The sequence below is a fragment of the Myxocyprinus asiaticus genome, chromosome 6 (assembly GCF_019703515.2).
Source record: "Myxocyprinus asiaticus isolate MX2 ecotype Aquarium Trade chromosome 6, UBuf_Myxa_2, whole genome shotgun sequence".
In the NCBI taxonomy this organism is placed as follows: Eukaryota; Metazoa; Chordata; class Actinopteri; order Cypriniformes; family Catostomidae; genus Myxocyprinus; species Myxocyprinus asiaticus.
This window is the reverse complement of record NC_059349.1, coordinates 5,739,466-5,757,910: the sequence shown is the minus strand read 5'-3', so window position 1 is coordinate 5,757,910 and position 18,445 is coordinate 5,739,466. Positions and strand designations below refer to the sequence as shown.

The 18,445-nt window shown below is 37.3% G+C and overlaps 1 protein-coding gene across 3 annotated transcripts in view; it reads left to right on the top strand.

Moving 5' to 3' along the window:
* Positions 1–18,445, top strand: part of LOC127442876 (phosphatase and actin regulator 1-like) — a 76,786-nt gene that overhangs the window by 40,688 nt on the left and 17,653 nt on the right. For all 3 annotated transcript variants that reach the window (XM_051701163.1, XM_051701162.1, XM_051701161.1), the window contains exons 5-9: positions 3,515–3,718; positions 6,708–6,948; positions 15,430–15,596; positions 17,086–17,242; positions 18,166–18,221. In XM_051701163.1, coding sequence (XP_051557123.1) covers positions 3,515–3,718; positions 6,708–6,948; positions 15,430–15,596; positions 17,086–17,242; positions 18,166–18,221 — 825 coding nt within the window. The remainder of the gene's footprint in view (positions 1–3,514; positions 3,719–6,707; positions 6,949–15,429; positions 15,597–17,085; positions 17,243–18,165; positions 18,222–18,445) is intronic.

Sequence of the window (18,445 nt, the reverse complement as noted above, 5' to 3'; positions counted from 1 at the left end):
GCCTATGAACTATTACTTATAGTTGTGTCTGCATGTTATGATAGGATAGGAAAAAGTATTTTAACTCTGGTGTTAATACTGTATATTTTATACTGCATTATGTATTTTATACTGTGAGTTATGTCCCCGAAATGTGTACTTGTTACTTTTTTGACTTATTTCTTTCGTGTTTTCTTTTTCTATTGTGAGTTTATGTATTTCAGATATACTCGCCTTTAAACTAGAGGTCGACCGATAGTGGATTTTGCTGATACCGATAACTAAGGTGTTGGGAAAGGCCAATAACCAGTTAATCGGCCGATAGTTTTTAAAATCTATATATAGAATGTCAAGAAAAATCTTTCTTTACTTTGGCGGGCAAAGACAGAGTCCAAAATGAATAAAATCCCAGATGCAGTTTTTTTGTTATAACAAAATCCCAAGAATAACCAGATAAAATGAAGATTTGGTGCATAACACGGGACTTTTAAGTATAAACAAGCCCGAAAATGACTCTTATTTTGAAATGACGAAATGATGAAAAAACTATTGGCACAGAGGGTAAAACCGATATATCGGTCTACCTCTACTCTAAACCGCATGTAAAAACAAAGTAACTATGGCTGGTTGTTGGTCAGACAGGCTCTTCCTGTCTAAGTGAGTGGTTCTTGGCCAAAATATGTTGCAATATGAATCACTTTATGCTATTGGTTAAAAGTTTGGATTCGTGAGACTACATGAGCCCTTTACAATTCATGAAACATTGAAGAAATGCAGAGGTGCAGATAGGGCTGTGCGATATGGCTTCAGAATTTATATCTCGATATGTTTTAGTTATTATGTTTTTGCTCTGAAATAGCATAAAAGTGTTGTTTTTTTTTTTTTATCAGAGGAACCATCATTTCATCTAAACAGCCATTTTAGCCATGTAGAATTAATATTTCAAAGGCAATAAATACAAATCAATTTAAAAAAGATGAAGGCATGTTTCCTACAGTTTTTCTTTAAATTAACACAAGGGAGAGTAAAATATAATCATTTTCATTGATTTGCATGTTTATACTTATATAAGCTTAATAAAAATCTTATTTACTTTCATATATTTGTACTAAAAGGATAAGATTTGTTAAAGATAAATTAATGCATTTCTGTCCTATTTACTTCACCTTAAACTGGGGTTTTTATTTTGACACTGCAGTTCATGCTTATTTCACCTTCACCAGGAGCTATTATCATGAAACAGAAAATACAACGTTTGTTTGACAGTTCTGAGTGTCGCATCTTGTGAACCGCTGTCAAACTTTCCTTTACTGTGCCGCGTTTGTAGATGTGTGTAATAACTTTATAGTTTGTAATTGCACACATGCTTGAACCTGCAGTACTTCACAATGCAGGTGAACTGCGCTACAAACATGAGCACCCGGGCGTGCACACAGATCAGTGCATCACCGGTTCATCCTGAAGCGCACACAGACCATGTTTATCTCTCTTTAATCGCAGCCTTTAGCATTAAAATAATATGATCATATCTCCATTTTGATGTTATTTTGATTAATTTTTCAGCCTTGAAGGATCATGAAATTAGTCTACTGATGCACTCTATGAAACTTAATGACCAAATAAAAAGCTCATTCAAATCATCACGATATTCACGGTATTGTTGAATTTTACATCGTCATTAAAATCATTGCGATTATGTCGTGAGTATTCGATGTATCGCCCAGCCCTAGGTGCAGACAAATGGGTTTTCATTTGAAAACGCAATCATTTTGCTACGTTTACGATTCTCGTCCACACTGGTTTGTTGTTTTCCTCCACCGAGACTTTCGAAAACGCTCTCCTATAGCTGCATACTTTTAAAAACAATGACATTAGGAAACTGTAAATGGAGGTTTCTGACGGATTAGTGTGGACATGGCCTAGAAATGACTAGAGCACTACATGGTACAAGGAGAAACTCGACATCAATAATAAAACTAAATGCTCAACCGTTTTGTTATCTGGATGTTATCTGTCTTTACCTCAGCCAGCACGTCCTGATAATTAAGAAGCATAAAAAGCTCATATGACATCAAAGGGATTCTTCTGTTGCAGCCTCTCTCTTTAATTAACTCGGCTCAGATAATGAAGTGAAAAATGCACTTTCTTCTGCTGTGTCCACTTAAAGGAATGTTCCGGGTTCAATACAAGTTAAGCTCAATCGACAGCATTTGTGGCATTATGTTGATTACCACAAAAATAAATTTCGACTCATTCCTTCTTTTCTTTAAAAAAGCAAAAATCGAGGTTACAGTGAGACTAACAATGAAAGTGAATGTGGCCAATTTTTTGGCAGGTTTAAACACAGAAATATGAAGCTTCTAATTTTATAAAAGCACTTGCATTAATTCTTCTGTTAAAACTCATGTATTATTTGAGCTATAAAGTTCTTTAAATTAGAAGTTTGTTGACATCGTCATGGTAACAAAGTTGTAAAATTGTCTATAACTTTACACAGAAATGGTTTATAAGTGATTTTATCACACTAAAATCATGTTAAAAAACATATCCTTTATGTCTTGTGTCTATACTTTTGAAAAAGTGAGTATTTTACCTTTAATAAATTGGCACCCATTCACTTCCATTGATGATTTAAACATCTTAACAGCTCAAATAATACACGAGTTTTAACAGAAGAATTAATGCAAGTGCTTTTATAAAATTAGAAGCTTCATATTTCTGTGTTTAAACCCGGGAGAAATTGGCCACATTCACTTTCATTATAAGTGTCTCACTGTAACATCGATTTTTGCTTTCTTTTAAAGAAAAGGTGGAACGAGTCGAAATTGATTGAGCTTAACTTGTATTGCACCCGGAACATTCCTTCAAAGGAATGATAATTCAGATGTGTATGACTTTCTTTCTTCTGCTGAAAACAAACATAGATTTTTAGGAGAATATTTCCAGTCTGTTGGTTCTTAGAATGCAAGTGAATGGTGACCAGACCTTTGAAGGTCCAAATAGCACATAAAGGCAGCATAAAAGTAATCAATATGACTCCAATGGTTAAATCCATATTTTCAGAAGTAATATGATAGGTGTGGGTATGAAACAGATCAGTATTTAAGTCCTTTTTTACTATGAATTCTCCTCGCCCAGTAGGTGGCGAAATGCAAATCGCCAAAAACAAAAGAAGAATGTGAAAGTGGAGATTTATAGAAAAGGACTAAATATTGATATGTTTCTCACCCACACCTCTCGTTTTACTTCTGAAAATAAGGAAGATATGGAGAGATATTCTTCTAAACATCTTCGTTTGTGTTTAGCAGAAGTAAGTCACACATGTGGGATGGCATGAGGGTGAGTAAATGATGAGAGAATTCTACTCTTCTAATGCATTCTTGTTCTTCACAATGAATTCTGTGAGCTTTGTGGGCCGTGTTGCTGTCTTTTTTACATCTTTTTAACAATTTAATCTCATAAGTAGCATTATTTCCCAGATCTCTGAAATGCTGTCTAAAGATGTAATTAATATTACTTAAAAAAAATGTTTTAGCCACCGTTGACTTCCGGGCATCTCTGGATCGAGGAGTGTGCACTCAGGACAACACACTGAAGACATCTCTAACACTTCCTCACAAGAAATCAGTCACCTTCCCTGCTGATCTTCAGGAAACTCCTGCCAAACCTCAACTCATCCACAAACAACCACCGGCTCTCCCACCAAAACCCTTCTCCAGAATGACCAATCACAGCACAGGTGAGAACTAAACCTGTTTTTTTCTGACTGACCAATCACAGCACACTTTGATGTCTGATGCCATGAAATAGAGCACAACAGTGCCCGTTCACTTTTTCAGCCATCTTGGTTTCGGAAGTGTTTTCCTATTCATTTTTTCCATAGGGATTTCATAAAATCCTTCATAAAAGTGTTCTAAGCCATGAACCAAACCAACCAGCTCCGAGGTGAGTCTCACGACAAACTTTGATTTGAAGCAAAAAGTATTTGAAAATCAGACAAAAAAACAATGGTTCAAGATTGCGTACTTAACCTTTTTAATTAGAGAATGTTCTACAATCCCAAGTATTGCACAGGACCTGAAAAAAAAACTATTGATTTAAAGTTGTTTATTTTAAGTATAGAAACAATATTTTACAATATTCCTAAATGTAGTTTATTGTTCAACCAAAATTCCAATAATAAGAAGAAAAAATTAAGATTTGGTTCATAATGTGGGACTTTTAACTATAAACAAGCCCGAAACAAACAGAGGACTCTTATTTTGAAATAACAGAGACTTGGCTCCGTTTCAGTGCTATATATTTAAGTATAACTAAATTAATAACTAAACATCCTCCCAGTAATGCATTACAATAATCTAGTCTTGAGGTCATGAACGCATTAATTATTTTTTCAGCATTAGAAAAAGAGAGCATGTGTCGTATCTTAGCAAGATTTCTGAGATGGAAGAATGCTGGCCTACAAACATTGGAAATGTGGTTTTCAAAGGACAGATTGCTATCAAATATAACACCTAAGTTCTTTGCTGTTGAAGACGACGTGACTACATCTATCGAGAGTCAAATTATATTTTAGCATCTTATTTTGAGAGGTTTTTGGTCCAATACTTAGTACCTCTGTTTTGTCAGAATTGAGTAGAAGGAAATTTATAGCCATCCAGTCTTTGATATCATTGATACACTCTGCTAACTTGGAGAATTGTGAAATTTTGTCGGGTTTTGAGGAAATATAAAGTTAGGTATCGTCGGCTTAACAGTGAAAACTAATTCCACGGTTCCTGATAATGTCTCCCAGGGGAAGCATATATAAGGAGAACAGTAGAGGCCCTAAATCTGATCCCTGTGGCACTCCATGCTTAAATTTAGTTTGATCTGACAATTCCTCGTTTACACAGACAAAGTTTTAGCGGTAGGATAAATAGAACCTAAACCAAGCTAATGCCTGTCCACAAATTCAACATAATTCTCAAGCCTATCCAAGGGATTTTTGTGATCTATGGTATCGAAGGCAGCACTAAGATCTAAAAGCACTAGAAGAGAAATGCAGCCGCGATCAGATGATCAGAAGAGCAAGTCATTTGTAACTCTGATAAGTGCAGTCTCTGTACTATAATGGTGCCTAAATCCTGACAAAAATTCTTCATATATACTATTTTTTTGGTGAACATAGTTGGGAGGACACTACTTTTTGTAGTATTTTCGACACGATCGGTCGATAATTAGCCAACTCTCCAGGATCAAGCTGTGGTTTCTTGATAAGTGCTATCTTAAATTTTCTTGGGACATGTCCTAAGGATAATGAGGAGATAATATTAAGTAGAGGTTCTGAGATTACAGGAAACACCTCTTTTAATAGTTTGGTTGGTATTGATAAGTTTGTTTAGCTCTTCCTGTCCTATGACAGCAAAGGATTGAAGTTGCTCTTGGGGAATAATATGAGACACTGTCTTTAGCGGTGCTATTGCAGATGGTTGCATAATTCCAATTTTGTTTCTGTTGATTTAAATTAATTTAAGGAAAGCACAAATATCTGTGTGCACGCCCGGGGGCTCATGTTTGTAGCGCAGTTCACCTGCATTGTGAAGTACTGCAGGTTCAAGCATGTGTGCAATTACAAACTATAAAGTTATGGCAAAAGCACAAAGGAAAATCAAATTGCAGTATTCAAATTTTTACTAGTTGAATATTTAAATCTGAACAAGCACTCAATTAATAAATTTCCACAGCAAAAATGCTGACAGAGTTGGAAACTTCAAATTAATTCTGTGAATCAATTCTTTCAAACTGTGTTTTGACTGAATCCTTTCAGTCAAAAATGATCACATTGGTTCCTGCATAGCACTGTACGTGCTTTAAAATGTTTTAGTAAAATACATGTATATTTCGATTGATTACTATGTTCTTTAATATTGGTGCATTTAAATGGAATTTTTTTAATATCGTTTTTCCCTGTGTTCATTTAATGAAAAACAGTGTGGGAACACTTTTACTATTATTGCCTGTTATTGATTTTTCTTTAAATTTGTACTGTATTTTACTACTTGCATTTAAAATCTTTGCTGTTTGGTTAAAATGATGGTTCTATTTTACATTTTAAACCATTTCAGAGAAAATATTTAAATATTGATATGTATACACAGTGTTAGGTAGAAATGGATTACGTAATTATATTTCAAAAATGAATTACCGGTACTTGTAATTAGGTTACATTTAAAAATGTTAAAATAGCGAGGCGCTGTTTGATTGCATGTTTACTAATATTTACTCATACAGTTAAATTCATTTTTAAATAATCAAAACGTGCAATCCAAGTAATCAAATGTAATCTGATTAGATTACCTAAAACATGTAATCTAATAGATTGTGTGACTGATCACAAATTTGGCTATATAATTTGTAATAAGTACGGGATTACTTTACATTTCAGATGAAATCTAAACAACACTGTGTATATATTAAATCTTTTCAAAACACTAAAATATATCACAATATAATAGTGTTTGCTGTATTGCACAGCTCCAATATTAAGTGTAATTATCATGATGACGTGTACTGAAATAGTATTTGCAAAGGATGCATTTATGAAATGTTTTGTTCATATCAAATTTGCACAGAAATATACAAAATAAATCAAGAACCTTTCTATTTTTATTAGATCAACATGGATATTTTGGGAATACTACTATAGATTTGTTTATGTGTATATGTTTTCTCTTTTGTGTCCTCAGACTCTTGTCAGTTAAAGTTGTCGTGTGCACAGGGAAAGCTATCTCCTCCTCTACCTCCAAAAAAAGTAATGATCTATGTGCCGCCCTCCTCTTCGTCCCCGGTGTCATTCACGCAGAAAGCCCCACCCCTCCTGCAGTATGGTCACCCACTGCAGCTGCAGTACGGTGGCGTTCACACATCTAGCCGCATAATCGAGGAGCTCCAGAAGGCACTAGCGCTCACCATGCACAGACTGGAGAGGTATGTCCTCAAAGAACATGTTTTTTTTTGCTAATTTATTGTTACACTATATCATGAGGAATCAAATTTTCATTGTAATATGAAAATATAGTGTAGCTTTCAAAACTTCATCCCTAGTCCCAAAAGAGCATTTATTGAAGCTAACCTAGAAAAATTATTTGTTCTTAAATCCTTTTTAACACATGACCGTCCACATTGAGCATGTTTACATTGACACTAGAAAGCGTTTTTTTGCGAGGAGAGCAGCTTAAGACACAAAAGCACTGTGTAAGTGGCGTACTTGTTACCCTCTGTCTACATACAGCATACCAGTAGTTTCCCCGTGGCTAGGGATGGGAATCGTAAAGAATTTATCGATTCTGGATCCAGTTCCTCCAAGAATTATTTGGAAATGCAATTTTAATTGTATTTACTACCCTCTGCTACAGAGCAGATATGACAAATCAGAAATACATTTAGTACAGTTGAGAAGGTGTGTTGCAGACAAAGTCATTTTTATTTGTATAGCGCTTTTCACAACACACATAATTACAAAGTAGCTTTACAGAATATTATGCTTTAACAGAAAAACCTGTAATATAGTAATGTCTTCGAGTCATAAAAGTGCGGTTTAAAAAAAAAGACATGATTGTAAACTGTGCCTTAAAATAAATAATTATATTTATATTTAGACCCCCAGTGAGCAAGTTTATGGCGACTGTGGCAAGAGACACAAAACACCTTAAGATGTTGGTTAAAGGAGAAAAATAACTTTGGGGGAAACCAGGCTCACTGTGGGGGCCTGTTTCCCCCTGGCTAAGCAGCATGAATATAATGCCAATATTAGTTATTTATGTGTAGTACAAGTCAAGATTTAAAACTTGTAGTCTTAGTAAATGTGAGGCACCATTGTTTAAACAAAAAGAATTTGTATTAACTGTAAGATTAATGACTAAAGTCGCGCATTCTTAATTAAATGTGGAAGTGCAAACAGAGGCATTATCTATTGTTATTTGACTGAAGGCTGCAATTTATTATATACGTATTCCATTTTAAGAATGTAGTCCATCCTTTGACCAAGCTGATGTAGGCAGAGGTTAGTAAGGGGCACTGCAGTACAACTGTAAGCTTTTGGCAGTGTCCAGTGAAGTATCCCCTGTCTGACAGTTGGTGCTGGTATCAGTTCATGCAGTTAGTCGTCATCACTCAGCAACACGTAGTAGTGGGAGTCGGACATCAGGCAGGATCAGAGCTGGATCTGGCAGGCTCATATAACCTCAGGATATGTATCCCGAAGTTAAGACAGGGAAACAAATAGAATAATAATACCTCTGTTTTGTCAGAATTGAGTAGAAGGAAATTTATAGCCATCCAATCTTTGATATCGTTGATACACTCTGCTAACTTGGAGAATTGTGAAATTTTGTCGGGTTTTGAGGAAATATAAAGTTAGGTATCGTCGGCTTAACAGTGAAAACTAATTCCACGGTTCCTGATAGTGTCTCCCAGGGGAAGCATATATAAGGAGAACAGGAGAGGCCCTAAATCTGATCTCTGTGGCACTCCATGCTTAAATTTAGTTTGATCTGACAATTCCTCGTTTACACAGACAAAGTTTTAGCGGTCGGATAAATAGAACCTAAACCAAGCTAATGCCTGTCCACAAATTCAACATAATTCTCAAGCCTATCCAAGAGATTTTTGTGATCTATGGTATCGAAGGCAGCACTAAGATCTAAAAGCACTAGAAGAGAAATGCTGCCGCGAGCAGTCATTTACAGCACACACCCTTTAAGACTTTAAGAGCAAGTCATTTGTAACTCTGATAAGTGCAGTCTCTGTACTATGCTGGTGCCTAAATCCTGACTAATTCTTCACATATACCATTGTTTGGTAAAAATGAACATAGTTGGGAGGACACTAACTTTTCTAGTATTTTCAACATAATTGGGAGATTTGAGGTCAGTTGAAAATTAGCCAACTCTCCAGGATCAAGCTGTGGTTTCTTGATAAGTGGTTTAAAAACTGCTATCTTACATTTTCTTGGGACATGCCCTAAGGATAATGAGGAGTTAATAATATTAAGAAGAGGTTTTGAGATTACAGGAAACACTTTTTTTAATAGCTTGGTCGGTATTAAATCTAACATACATGTTGTTGATTTTGATGTTTTGATAAGTTTAGCGCTTTCTGTCCTTTGAGAGCAAAGGATTGAAGTTGCTCTTGGGGAATAATATGTGACACTGTCTTTACAGGTGCTATTGCAGATGGTTGCATAATTCCAATTTTGTTTCTGATTATTTAAATTTTATCAGTAAATAAATTTATAAAGTCATTACTACTGTGCTGCTATGGAATATCTGGTTCATTCAAAGCTTTATTCCTTACTAATTTATCCACAGTACTGAATAAACACCTAGGATTATTGTGGTTATTTTCTGTGAGTTTGCTCAAATATGCAGACCTGGCAGCTTTTGAGCCTTCCTGTAGCTAGAGACACTATCATTCCATGCACCACGAAAGATCTCTAATTTTGTACTCTTCCACTTGCACTCCATTTTTTGAGCTGCTCTCTTGAGAACATGAGTGTGATCATTTTACCAAGGTGTTGGGCCTCATGTATTCAGATAGAAGACAAAGGCAGGCCTTACACAGTCATAAAACCTAACTCAGCCCCCACACACCAAGTCGTAAATCTTACTGATAAAAATCATGCCAAAATCAAACAAAGGGAGTCCAAAACAGACTACAAATCCCATGAAGCCTTGCTCACTAAAGGCTCGAACTCTCAACTCCTATTGGATGAGGCACACAACAGAACGTCCCTCAAACCATGACATCATCAGGAGTAGCAATACCTCTGAAATGCTTCTGGGATTTGCTTCCAGCAACTTTGTTCGCCGAGTATAGACGTAGCTCATCACTGCTCTCAGGTGCAACCTTGTGGCACAAGGAAGTAACGTCCGACTTGAAACTGTGGCCATACAATCTCCATCTCGCTGGACGAGTTGAGATTACTCTGTGTTCAACCGAACACTCTAACGGATCCGAAGGAGACCGCCGAGCAGTCTGCATCTTCATCCGTTTGCCTGCAGAAGTGAAGAGATTAAAGATTTCTCTTCCATCTTCAATCAAGTCGACATTTCTGATTTCTCCGCCAGCCCGCCGAGAAACAGTCAGCCGTACGCCCGCTGACAGAGTGAGGAAACGGCCTCCCGTCATCACCCGAGCTTCAAGGAACCGGGTCGGAATTAAAGGACGGATGAACACATTCTGCATCCTCATGCGATTCAAGTAAGAGGTTTACGTCTGGGCAGAGATAGAATATTATAGTGTGTTATTCTTGTGTTTCAAGGTTTTTGCTTGTACAGTTTACGGACCGTCATGTCCGCTCATTATTAATACTCAGGGTATTAATTATCACAAATCTGTTTTGCTGTGTGGTCCAACCAAATTGGACTGTTGTGCATTTTCGCCATCGCGGGTGAGACCGGCAAACTGAGTTATCCACTAAAGAGTGAAAGAACGCGGGACTTGTACGAGCCGTCCACCGTGTCTCTGAGCGATAAACTAACAGCTGCTTTCTCTCCCACGATCGCAAAATCGGCTTTAGGGCCGTCACTTTATTCTCTTTCTCTCTCTCTCTCTCTCTCTCGTACTAACCACACACACACACACACACACACACACACACACACACACACACACCCTCATGTGTTATAGGATTATTTTGATTTCCATATCTAATCATATCACTGTTAGTTTGTAGTTGTAAGTCGGAAGTTTATTGACTGCATTGTATTAATTATTAATTGATATTACTGCATAAATAAACTTTGTTTATATTACAAAGAGAAGTGTTTTGGTTTGTTTTGCATACGCCTGTGTCATGCTGATGGGATGTCAGTGCTCGGATTCAAGCCTACATTCATTGTTTTTTTTTTCCCGAAAATCGATATTCTTCGTATGTCGATTTTTCTAAGAAAACAATCTAATATTGAGACTGTTATACTATCTGGTTATTAGTCCCTGATTCCAGGGTGGTGCCCCGTCAATGTTAATCCTTATTAATATTCTATTGATTTTTGATAATTGATAATTATCTTTGATGATTGTTGAATTTGAATGATCAACAAGCTCGTGTTAATTTTAATTAATGTTTCATCGATGTTAACAATTAATGATTATCTTTGATAATTGTTGATTTAAAGGAATAAAAAAGCTAACATTGATTCTCATCAATGTTCTGTTGATTTTAATAATTAATAATTATCTTTGATAATTATTAATTACTGCTAATAACCAAACCCGCTCCTAAACGTAGCGCACTACATTTACTGGAGCCCCATATGAGGTTTTAATGAGTTAGATTCAATTAATTAATTTAAATATTAATTAATAACTAAAGAAATAATTATTAATTATTTCTGATAGTAACACTGATCTAAACGACCAGTAAAGCCCTACAAAGGTGTGGGGCTTTTCTCTTTAATTTTCTTTAATCGAAGGGGGGTGACACTATCAAGAGTGTTAGAGAAGACTGTATCTATATTTTCTGTGATTACATCAAGTTCTTCAAACAATTTAGGTTTACTGAGTATTTGAGACAAATCTGGAAGATAATTAGTGAAGCTATCTTTAGTGGTCGAAAGAAAAGTTGTACGCGATCGATAACGTGGCACAGATTGAGTGACCTTTGCTAAGCGTGGCATGCAAGAGACGAGGTAATGATCTGAGATGTCATCGCACTGCGGAAGAGATGCTATATTATCAACATCAATTTCACATGACAGAATTAAATCTAGCGTATGATTATGGCGATGAATTGATCCTGTCACATTTTGTCTGACCCCAACAGAGTTGAGAATATTGATAAATGCTAATCCCAGTGTATCATTTTCTTTATCTATGTGAATGTTGAAGTCACCAATGATTAAAGCTTTATCCACAGTAACTAGATCTGACAGAAAATGAGCAAATTCTCTAAGGAAATCAGAATATGGCCCTGGTGGTATATATACGGTAGTAGGAACTAAAGATGACTTTTTTTATTTATATCTGATGATGTTACATTAAGCATTATCAATTCAAAAGAATTGAACTTATATCCAGACCTCTGAGTAACACCAAAAACATCACTGTAAATTGTAGCAACACCTCCTCCTCGACCTTTCAGGTGTGGCTCATGTTTATAACAATAACCTTGGGGAGTAGACTCATTTAAACTAATATATTCATCCTGTTTAAGCCATGTTTCAGTCAAACAGAGCTAATCTAAACTATGATCTGTAATCATTTCTTTTACAATAAGTGCTTTGGATGAAAGCGATCTAATGTTTGGTATCCCTATATTTGTATGATGTTTATCTTACATTTTTTGTTATTTTCAAGTTTGATATCAATCACATTTTTTCTAAATGATTTAGTGAGTGGTTTGTGTTTGGTTGTTTGGGGAACAGACACAGTATTTATATGAAATCTAGGTGATACAGTCTCTATGTGTTGTAGTTTATGTGACCTGTGTGATGTCTCAAGGCAGCTAGCAGACGTTCGGATTAGCCAGTTTGTCTGCTTCTTCACACACCTCTTTAACATTATCTCTAGTGATCTCCGACTGGCAAAGCCGGACATCGTTAGTGCCGACATGAATAACAGTTTTAGAAAATCTATGTTTAGCATTAGCCAGCACTTGTAAATTTGATCTGATGTCAGATGCTCTGGTACCCGAAATGCATTTAACAATAGTGGCTTGAGTCTCTATTTCCATGTTCCTCACAATAAAATAACCAATTATTAGGGCTCTTTCAACATGATTCTCAGTGGGTGCATCACTGAGTGAGGAGAATCAATTGTAAACCCTAACAGGAAAGGGAGAGTGTTGTCGCTTTGCTGAGCGAGTATGCCGCCGAGACGTCACCCAAACGCCCTGCTGTGGGGGCTCTAGAGCCGGAACCAAAGTGTGTGTGTTGCTCGCTGTACTACCTGCATCCAAAACCGTATCTACCGGCTCATTTTTCTCACTGACCTCCACTAGCGTTCAGATGCGGGTCTCTAACTCATTAACCTTCTCTGTCAGCCTAACTAATTCCTTACATTTATCACATGTGAATCCCTCACTGCTGATGGAAGAAGCAATAGTAAACATGTGGCATGTAATGCAGGAAGCAATAATATGAGTGGATGACATGACTTACCGCAATTGTTTGTTGTTGTTTGTTGTTTCTGAGTGGTGAGGGTTTGAGATAGATGTGAATCCCTCATTCAATTGTTTGTTATGTGTGATAAGACTGAGTTTGTGGGCAATGGAGGAGTCAGGAAACAATGAAGCAGTTCAAGTAAGACTTTATTTTCCATCTCTTTTTCACACTGCACACTCTTGGTCTGTTGGACTCTTCACTCAAACGAAAAACACTCTCTCTGAACACAAATTCTCAAACAGGCTCTTAATAACATAGACTCTTCAAACTCTCTTAGAACACGTTATGCCACACTCTTGTGTCGCTCTCCCACACTTACGCTCTGGTGTGACTTATCAGGTCTCCCTCCACCATCACTATAATGAGAGACAGGTGTTAAGAGTAATCACAACCCAGGTGACGAGCCTTAACGCTGTCCCTCTCCCGCAGACAGACACATGACCACGCCCCCCCCATGCCACATAATGGTTGTTCTTGATAAGCGGTGCAGTGAGATCGATGCAATAATCCATGTAACACAGAGGAGAAAACAGGTGCACGGTGTAAAATGCATGCAGTTTAATCGCGCTAAAAATAGAAAGCGGATGCATGCAGTTGAATCGCGATAAGAGAATAATGCAGGGGGAAATCTGTTGCGCGCTGGAAAATGGCAGATATTAAAGATTAAAAGCTGAAAACAAATAGATAAGCGATGCTAAAAAGCTAGGAGACTACAAACACAGACTCGAGCTAGGCGCCAGCAGCAACAGGATCAGTTTTCTGATGTGGGGAGGAAACATTGTCAATGGAATCGTTAAGAGTTGTAGGAACCAGAATTGTTCAATTCTTTATGATTCCCTAGACATAACTATCTGTAAAGCACTGTTTACAAGGAGCAAACTCCACCCACAGGACTCATGTTTGTTCTGCACAACCAGCTAGAAGGTGGTCCCACCTCAAAATGGATGACTTTACAGTTCAAATAACACAGATTTAAAATAAAATACTAAATAACGAATTCAAATAATCTGTAATGTTCCTTAAATATCTTCGTAGAGCTCCTACAGAGTCCATGATGTTTTGTGTGAATGAGGTTACACCACTGCAGTCACTGACCCAGCTTACACACCAACACACACTTTATAACCCAGTTAAACAGCACTGTTTCACTCTCTGTGTGTATATATGTGTGAGTGTTTGTACCCGATGGGTATCAGACTGGCACTGTAACATACAACCAGCAGTGCCAACTTCTGTTCAAGTTAAATCCTGCCAGAAGATGTTGTGTTAGATAATGTTTGACCCACTGCTTACTCTCACCATATAATGAAAATGAATGAGGACTGGCTTTATATAACAATAAAAGCACCATAAAAGTGGTTCATGCAGGTTGTGCGTTACATTTCAAGTCTTCTGAAGTCATACGATAGCATTGTGTTAAGATCATACCCAAATTTAAGTCATTAATCCACGGTTAGCTAACCTTGAACATCCATGATGGTGGCATTGTTTAAGTGGCGACTCACGATTGTCCATTTGCCAATGCTAAGGTAACTCCTAGTTGTATCTAAGTAGCTGGCCAACTTAATAAAAGGTAATAATTAGTGTATGTTTAGTATATCTTCATGACTACTTTTATGGTTGTCCAGTGCATCTGACTTTGATTCAGGTTCATGAAACAAATTGTTTAGACTGCTTTTTGACCAATTCAAGAGAATTGAATTGGGGCCTGCGTAGCTCAGCAAGTAAAGACGCTGACTACCACACCTGGAGTCGCAAGTTCGAATCCAGGGTCGTGCTGAGTGACTCCAGTCAGGTTTCACAAGCAACCAATTGGCCCAGTTACTAGGGTGGGTAGAGTCACGTTGGGTTAACCTCCTCGTGGTCACTATAATGTGGTTCTCGCTCTCGGTGGGGCACGTGGTGAGTTGCGCGGTAACGCGCAACAAGCCACGTGATAAGATGCACGGATTGACTGTCTCAGACGCGGAAGCAGCTGAGATTCATCCTCTGCCACTCGGATTGAGGCGAGTCACTACGCCACCACGAGGACTTAGAGCACATTGGGAATTGGGCATCCCATATTGGGGATAAAAGGGGAGAAAATCCACACACACAAAAAAAAAAAAAATGACTGGACCCAGCCACATGCAGTTTACATTTGCATCCAAGTTATTTTTTGCAAAAGTAAACATTTTCTCTTTAAAATGTGGTGAAGTTTAAGTCAAATGAAGTATTTATACTCTTTTTGAAGTGATTTTTTTCTAAGATTATAAACTGGAACAGGAGAGATTGTAAACCTGATGTTTATGTGAATGTTTTTCAGCTCTGTGGGTCAGTACAGTGTTCCTCTGCCTTCGGTGGTGATCGACTGTGATGATGATAAAGAAAACATTCCCAATGAGTCCGACTATGAGGATCTGCCCAGCATGTATAAAGAGGAAGACGAGGAGGAAGATGAAGATGAGGATGAGGATGATTCTCTCTTCACGAGTGAGTCCTCATATTGCAACAGCAGTGTCACTGTACAGTAGAGCTGAGGAGAGGAATATCAGGTCACCGGGCAGTACAGCTCCTATCTACTTGAATGGGAAAAGACCAAGATTGTCTTCAAATAACATAGTTCAAATCAGCAGTAAAATCTTACAAAAAAAATACAGACAAGATATGCAAAAATAGAATTATAATATCTGCAAACAGCAATTACTGGGCCAAGCACACCTACGCCATGTAAAGAAGTATGATTGTACATCACTGATAATGAAAAGCGGTATAAAAATCTAAGTACAATGGCTTATATTACAATACAATTAATTATAACTTTTGACCAATAGGTGGCACTTTCACCAAGTTTATATGGTACGGTCAGGGTGTGGTGATAATGACTCGTACAAAGTTTTAATGTCAATACGTCAAAGCGTTGCCAAGATACAGCTTCAGATCCTTTTATGAGTCTTGCCATCTATTTCATTGATGGGTTATTCAAGAACCGTGTGGTCTATTGAAAAGCTTTTGATGATTTTTTTGTTGTGAGTGTCTTTAGATGATATATGACACATTTAATGGGAATCAGCCTAAAAGGGGTTAGAAAAAGTAGGATTTCAATTAAATTAAAAATGGCGGAGACAGGAAATATGGGTGACCATGGCAAATTTGGTATCATCGTACTCGGCATTACCCAAATAAGCTAAGGACACAAATCTCATGACACAGGCCACATTTTTCAAAAGTTGTAAGCATTTAATTAGATCATTTGACCACTAGGTGGCGCTGTCCCCAAACTTTGAGTACCCTTAGGACATGGCCCAATGGGTTTCTAAAATAAAGCAATTTAAGCAAAATTCAAAATGGCTATGGCCCAGTATGGCTAACATTGGAAAAGCGGGTATCATTCGACTCATTGTGCCCTAAGAATCTAAAGAGACCAGTCTCGTGATTTTAGGCCAAACTATTCAGTTACAAGCAAAAAAACAAAACAAAAAAAAAACATATCTCTGGCACTGTGCCAAAACTGTGCAAGTAGCCTCCAGTCATGCTTGTGATGATATATATATTAAGATTCGTGCCAATCTTCTAAAGTGTTGCGAAGATACAACCTCACTTCCATCTTGGCGTGCTCACCATCAAATTCATTGATTGGGTATACAAATAGTGGTTTGGTCTGTCATCGTGAATTGTATAACTTTTTGTCAGGAGTGTCTCTAGATGATTCGTGCAAAAATTGGAAAGTCATTTTTTCAGAAAATTCAAAATGGCGGAAAACTTTTGGGCAGAGCTTCGAAACGATGCGACCTATTGGGACTCGGCATGACCCAAGGAATCAGAGGAAAGTTTTGTTAGGGTTTGAGAAGTTAATTTGAAGTGCACCACTCTTTTCCGCCCATTTTGACAAATCTGTTTCTCTGTGTGTGTGTGTGTGTGTGTGTGTGTGTGTGTGTGTGTGTGTGTGTGTGTGTGTGTGTGTGTGTGTGTGTGTGTGTAGGCACACTGGCATTGAAGATCTTGAGGAAAGACTCTCTTGCGGTAAAGCTGAGTAACAGACCGTCTGAGCGAGAGCTTCAGGAAAAGAACATCTTACCAGTGCAGACGGATGAGGAGAGACTGCAGTCCAGACAACAGATAGGAACCAAACTCACACGGTAAACACACACTGGCCATGAAATTGTATTTTGAGATTTTATTCATTGTTGGTGGCTTATGCAGACATTATTCCACATATTGCATGTGTTGCAAATAGTGCTGTCAGTCGAGCAAAATGTTTAAATGCGATTAATAGCAAGATATTTCATAGTTAATCGCGATTAATTGCAGATTTTGAAAGTGCTTAAATTTGACTCTTTTCGTTCCCTGTCAAAATGCATTATTTCCCTCTTAGAAAAGAAAACGAAACTATTTGTAACAATGTTTTATTAACATTTTCCAAACAAATTATACCATAGCAAGTGACATTAAACTTTTCCCAAAGTCTAAGTGGTAGGTTAGCTAACTTAAAGAACTAGTCCCCATTGGTTGCGTATTCATTGCAGTGCACATTAAATCTCTTAAACTCTCATCCTCCACAATAGTAATCGTGGCTTTCCACTTTGCTACAGCAATTGTGAAGCTGCATTTACATGATTCACGCCTCTTTGAACTCCACACGAAAAACACTTGCAGAGAACGTTTCTGGTAAATGCCTTAAACGTGTCAAAGACAAATTAAAGCGTTAAACATTTAAAATTACTCGCATGCTGGTAACGCGTTTTACACTGACAGCATTTTTGCTGCGTAACAGAGCTGCAGCTCTTCACTAAAAAAGTGATTTCTAGGTATCCACATAAAGTAGTTCTTAATAACCATAAACTATAAAATGGTTATCGGGTGTGGGTCATTGAGAACTATCACGAACTTGATTGTCATTAAGTCTTATTCATGGTAATTAATTTCCATGGAATGGAACCCAAACCTTAAAAAAGAAGAATAAACTCTTAAACTGCTTAATCGTATGGATTCAGTCAGATTTCATGATGTGTTTGTGTAACTTTCTCTGTGTGTTTAACTTGTGTTTGTGTGTGTTTATCAGGAGATTAAGTCAGAGACCCACAGCAGAGGAACTGGAGCAGAGAAACATCCTCAAACGTGAGTAACACGACTCACACTGATCCTACACAACCATTCTCATGTAGTATACATATATACAACAATATTGCAGTGTATACAGTAATAACGAGTATGACTGTGATCAAGGGTTGCGAATTTTCAGAAATATCCTTGATCCACAATTGTTAATGTAAATTAATGAAAATTATTGTGGGGTTTGGGAGGGGGGAGGGGTTGTCAGACATGCTCTTCACTGACACTTT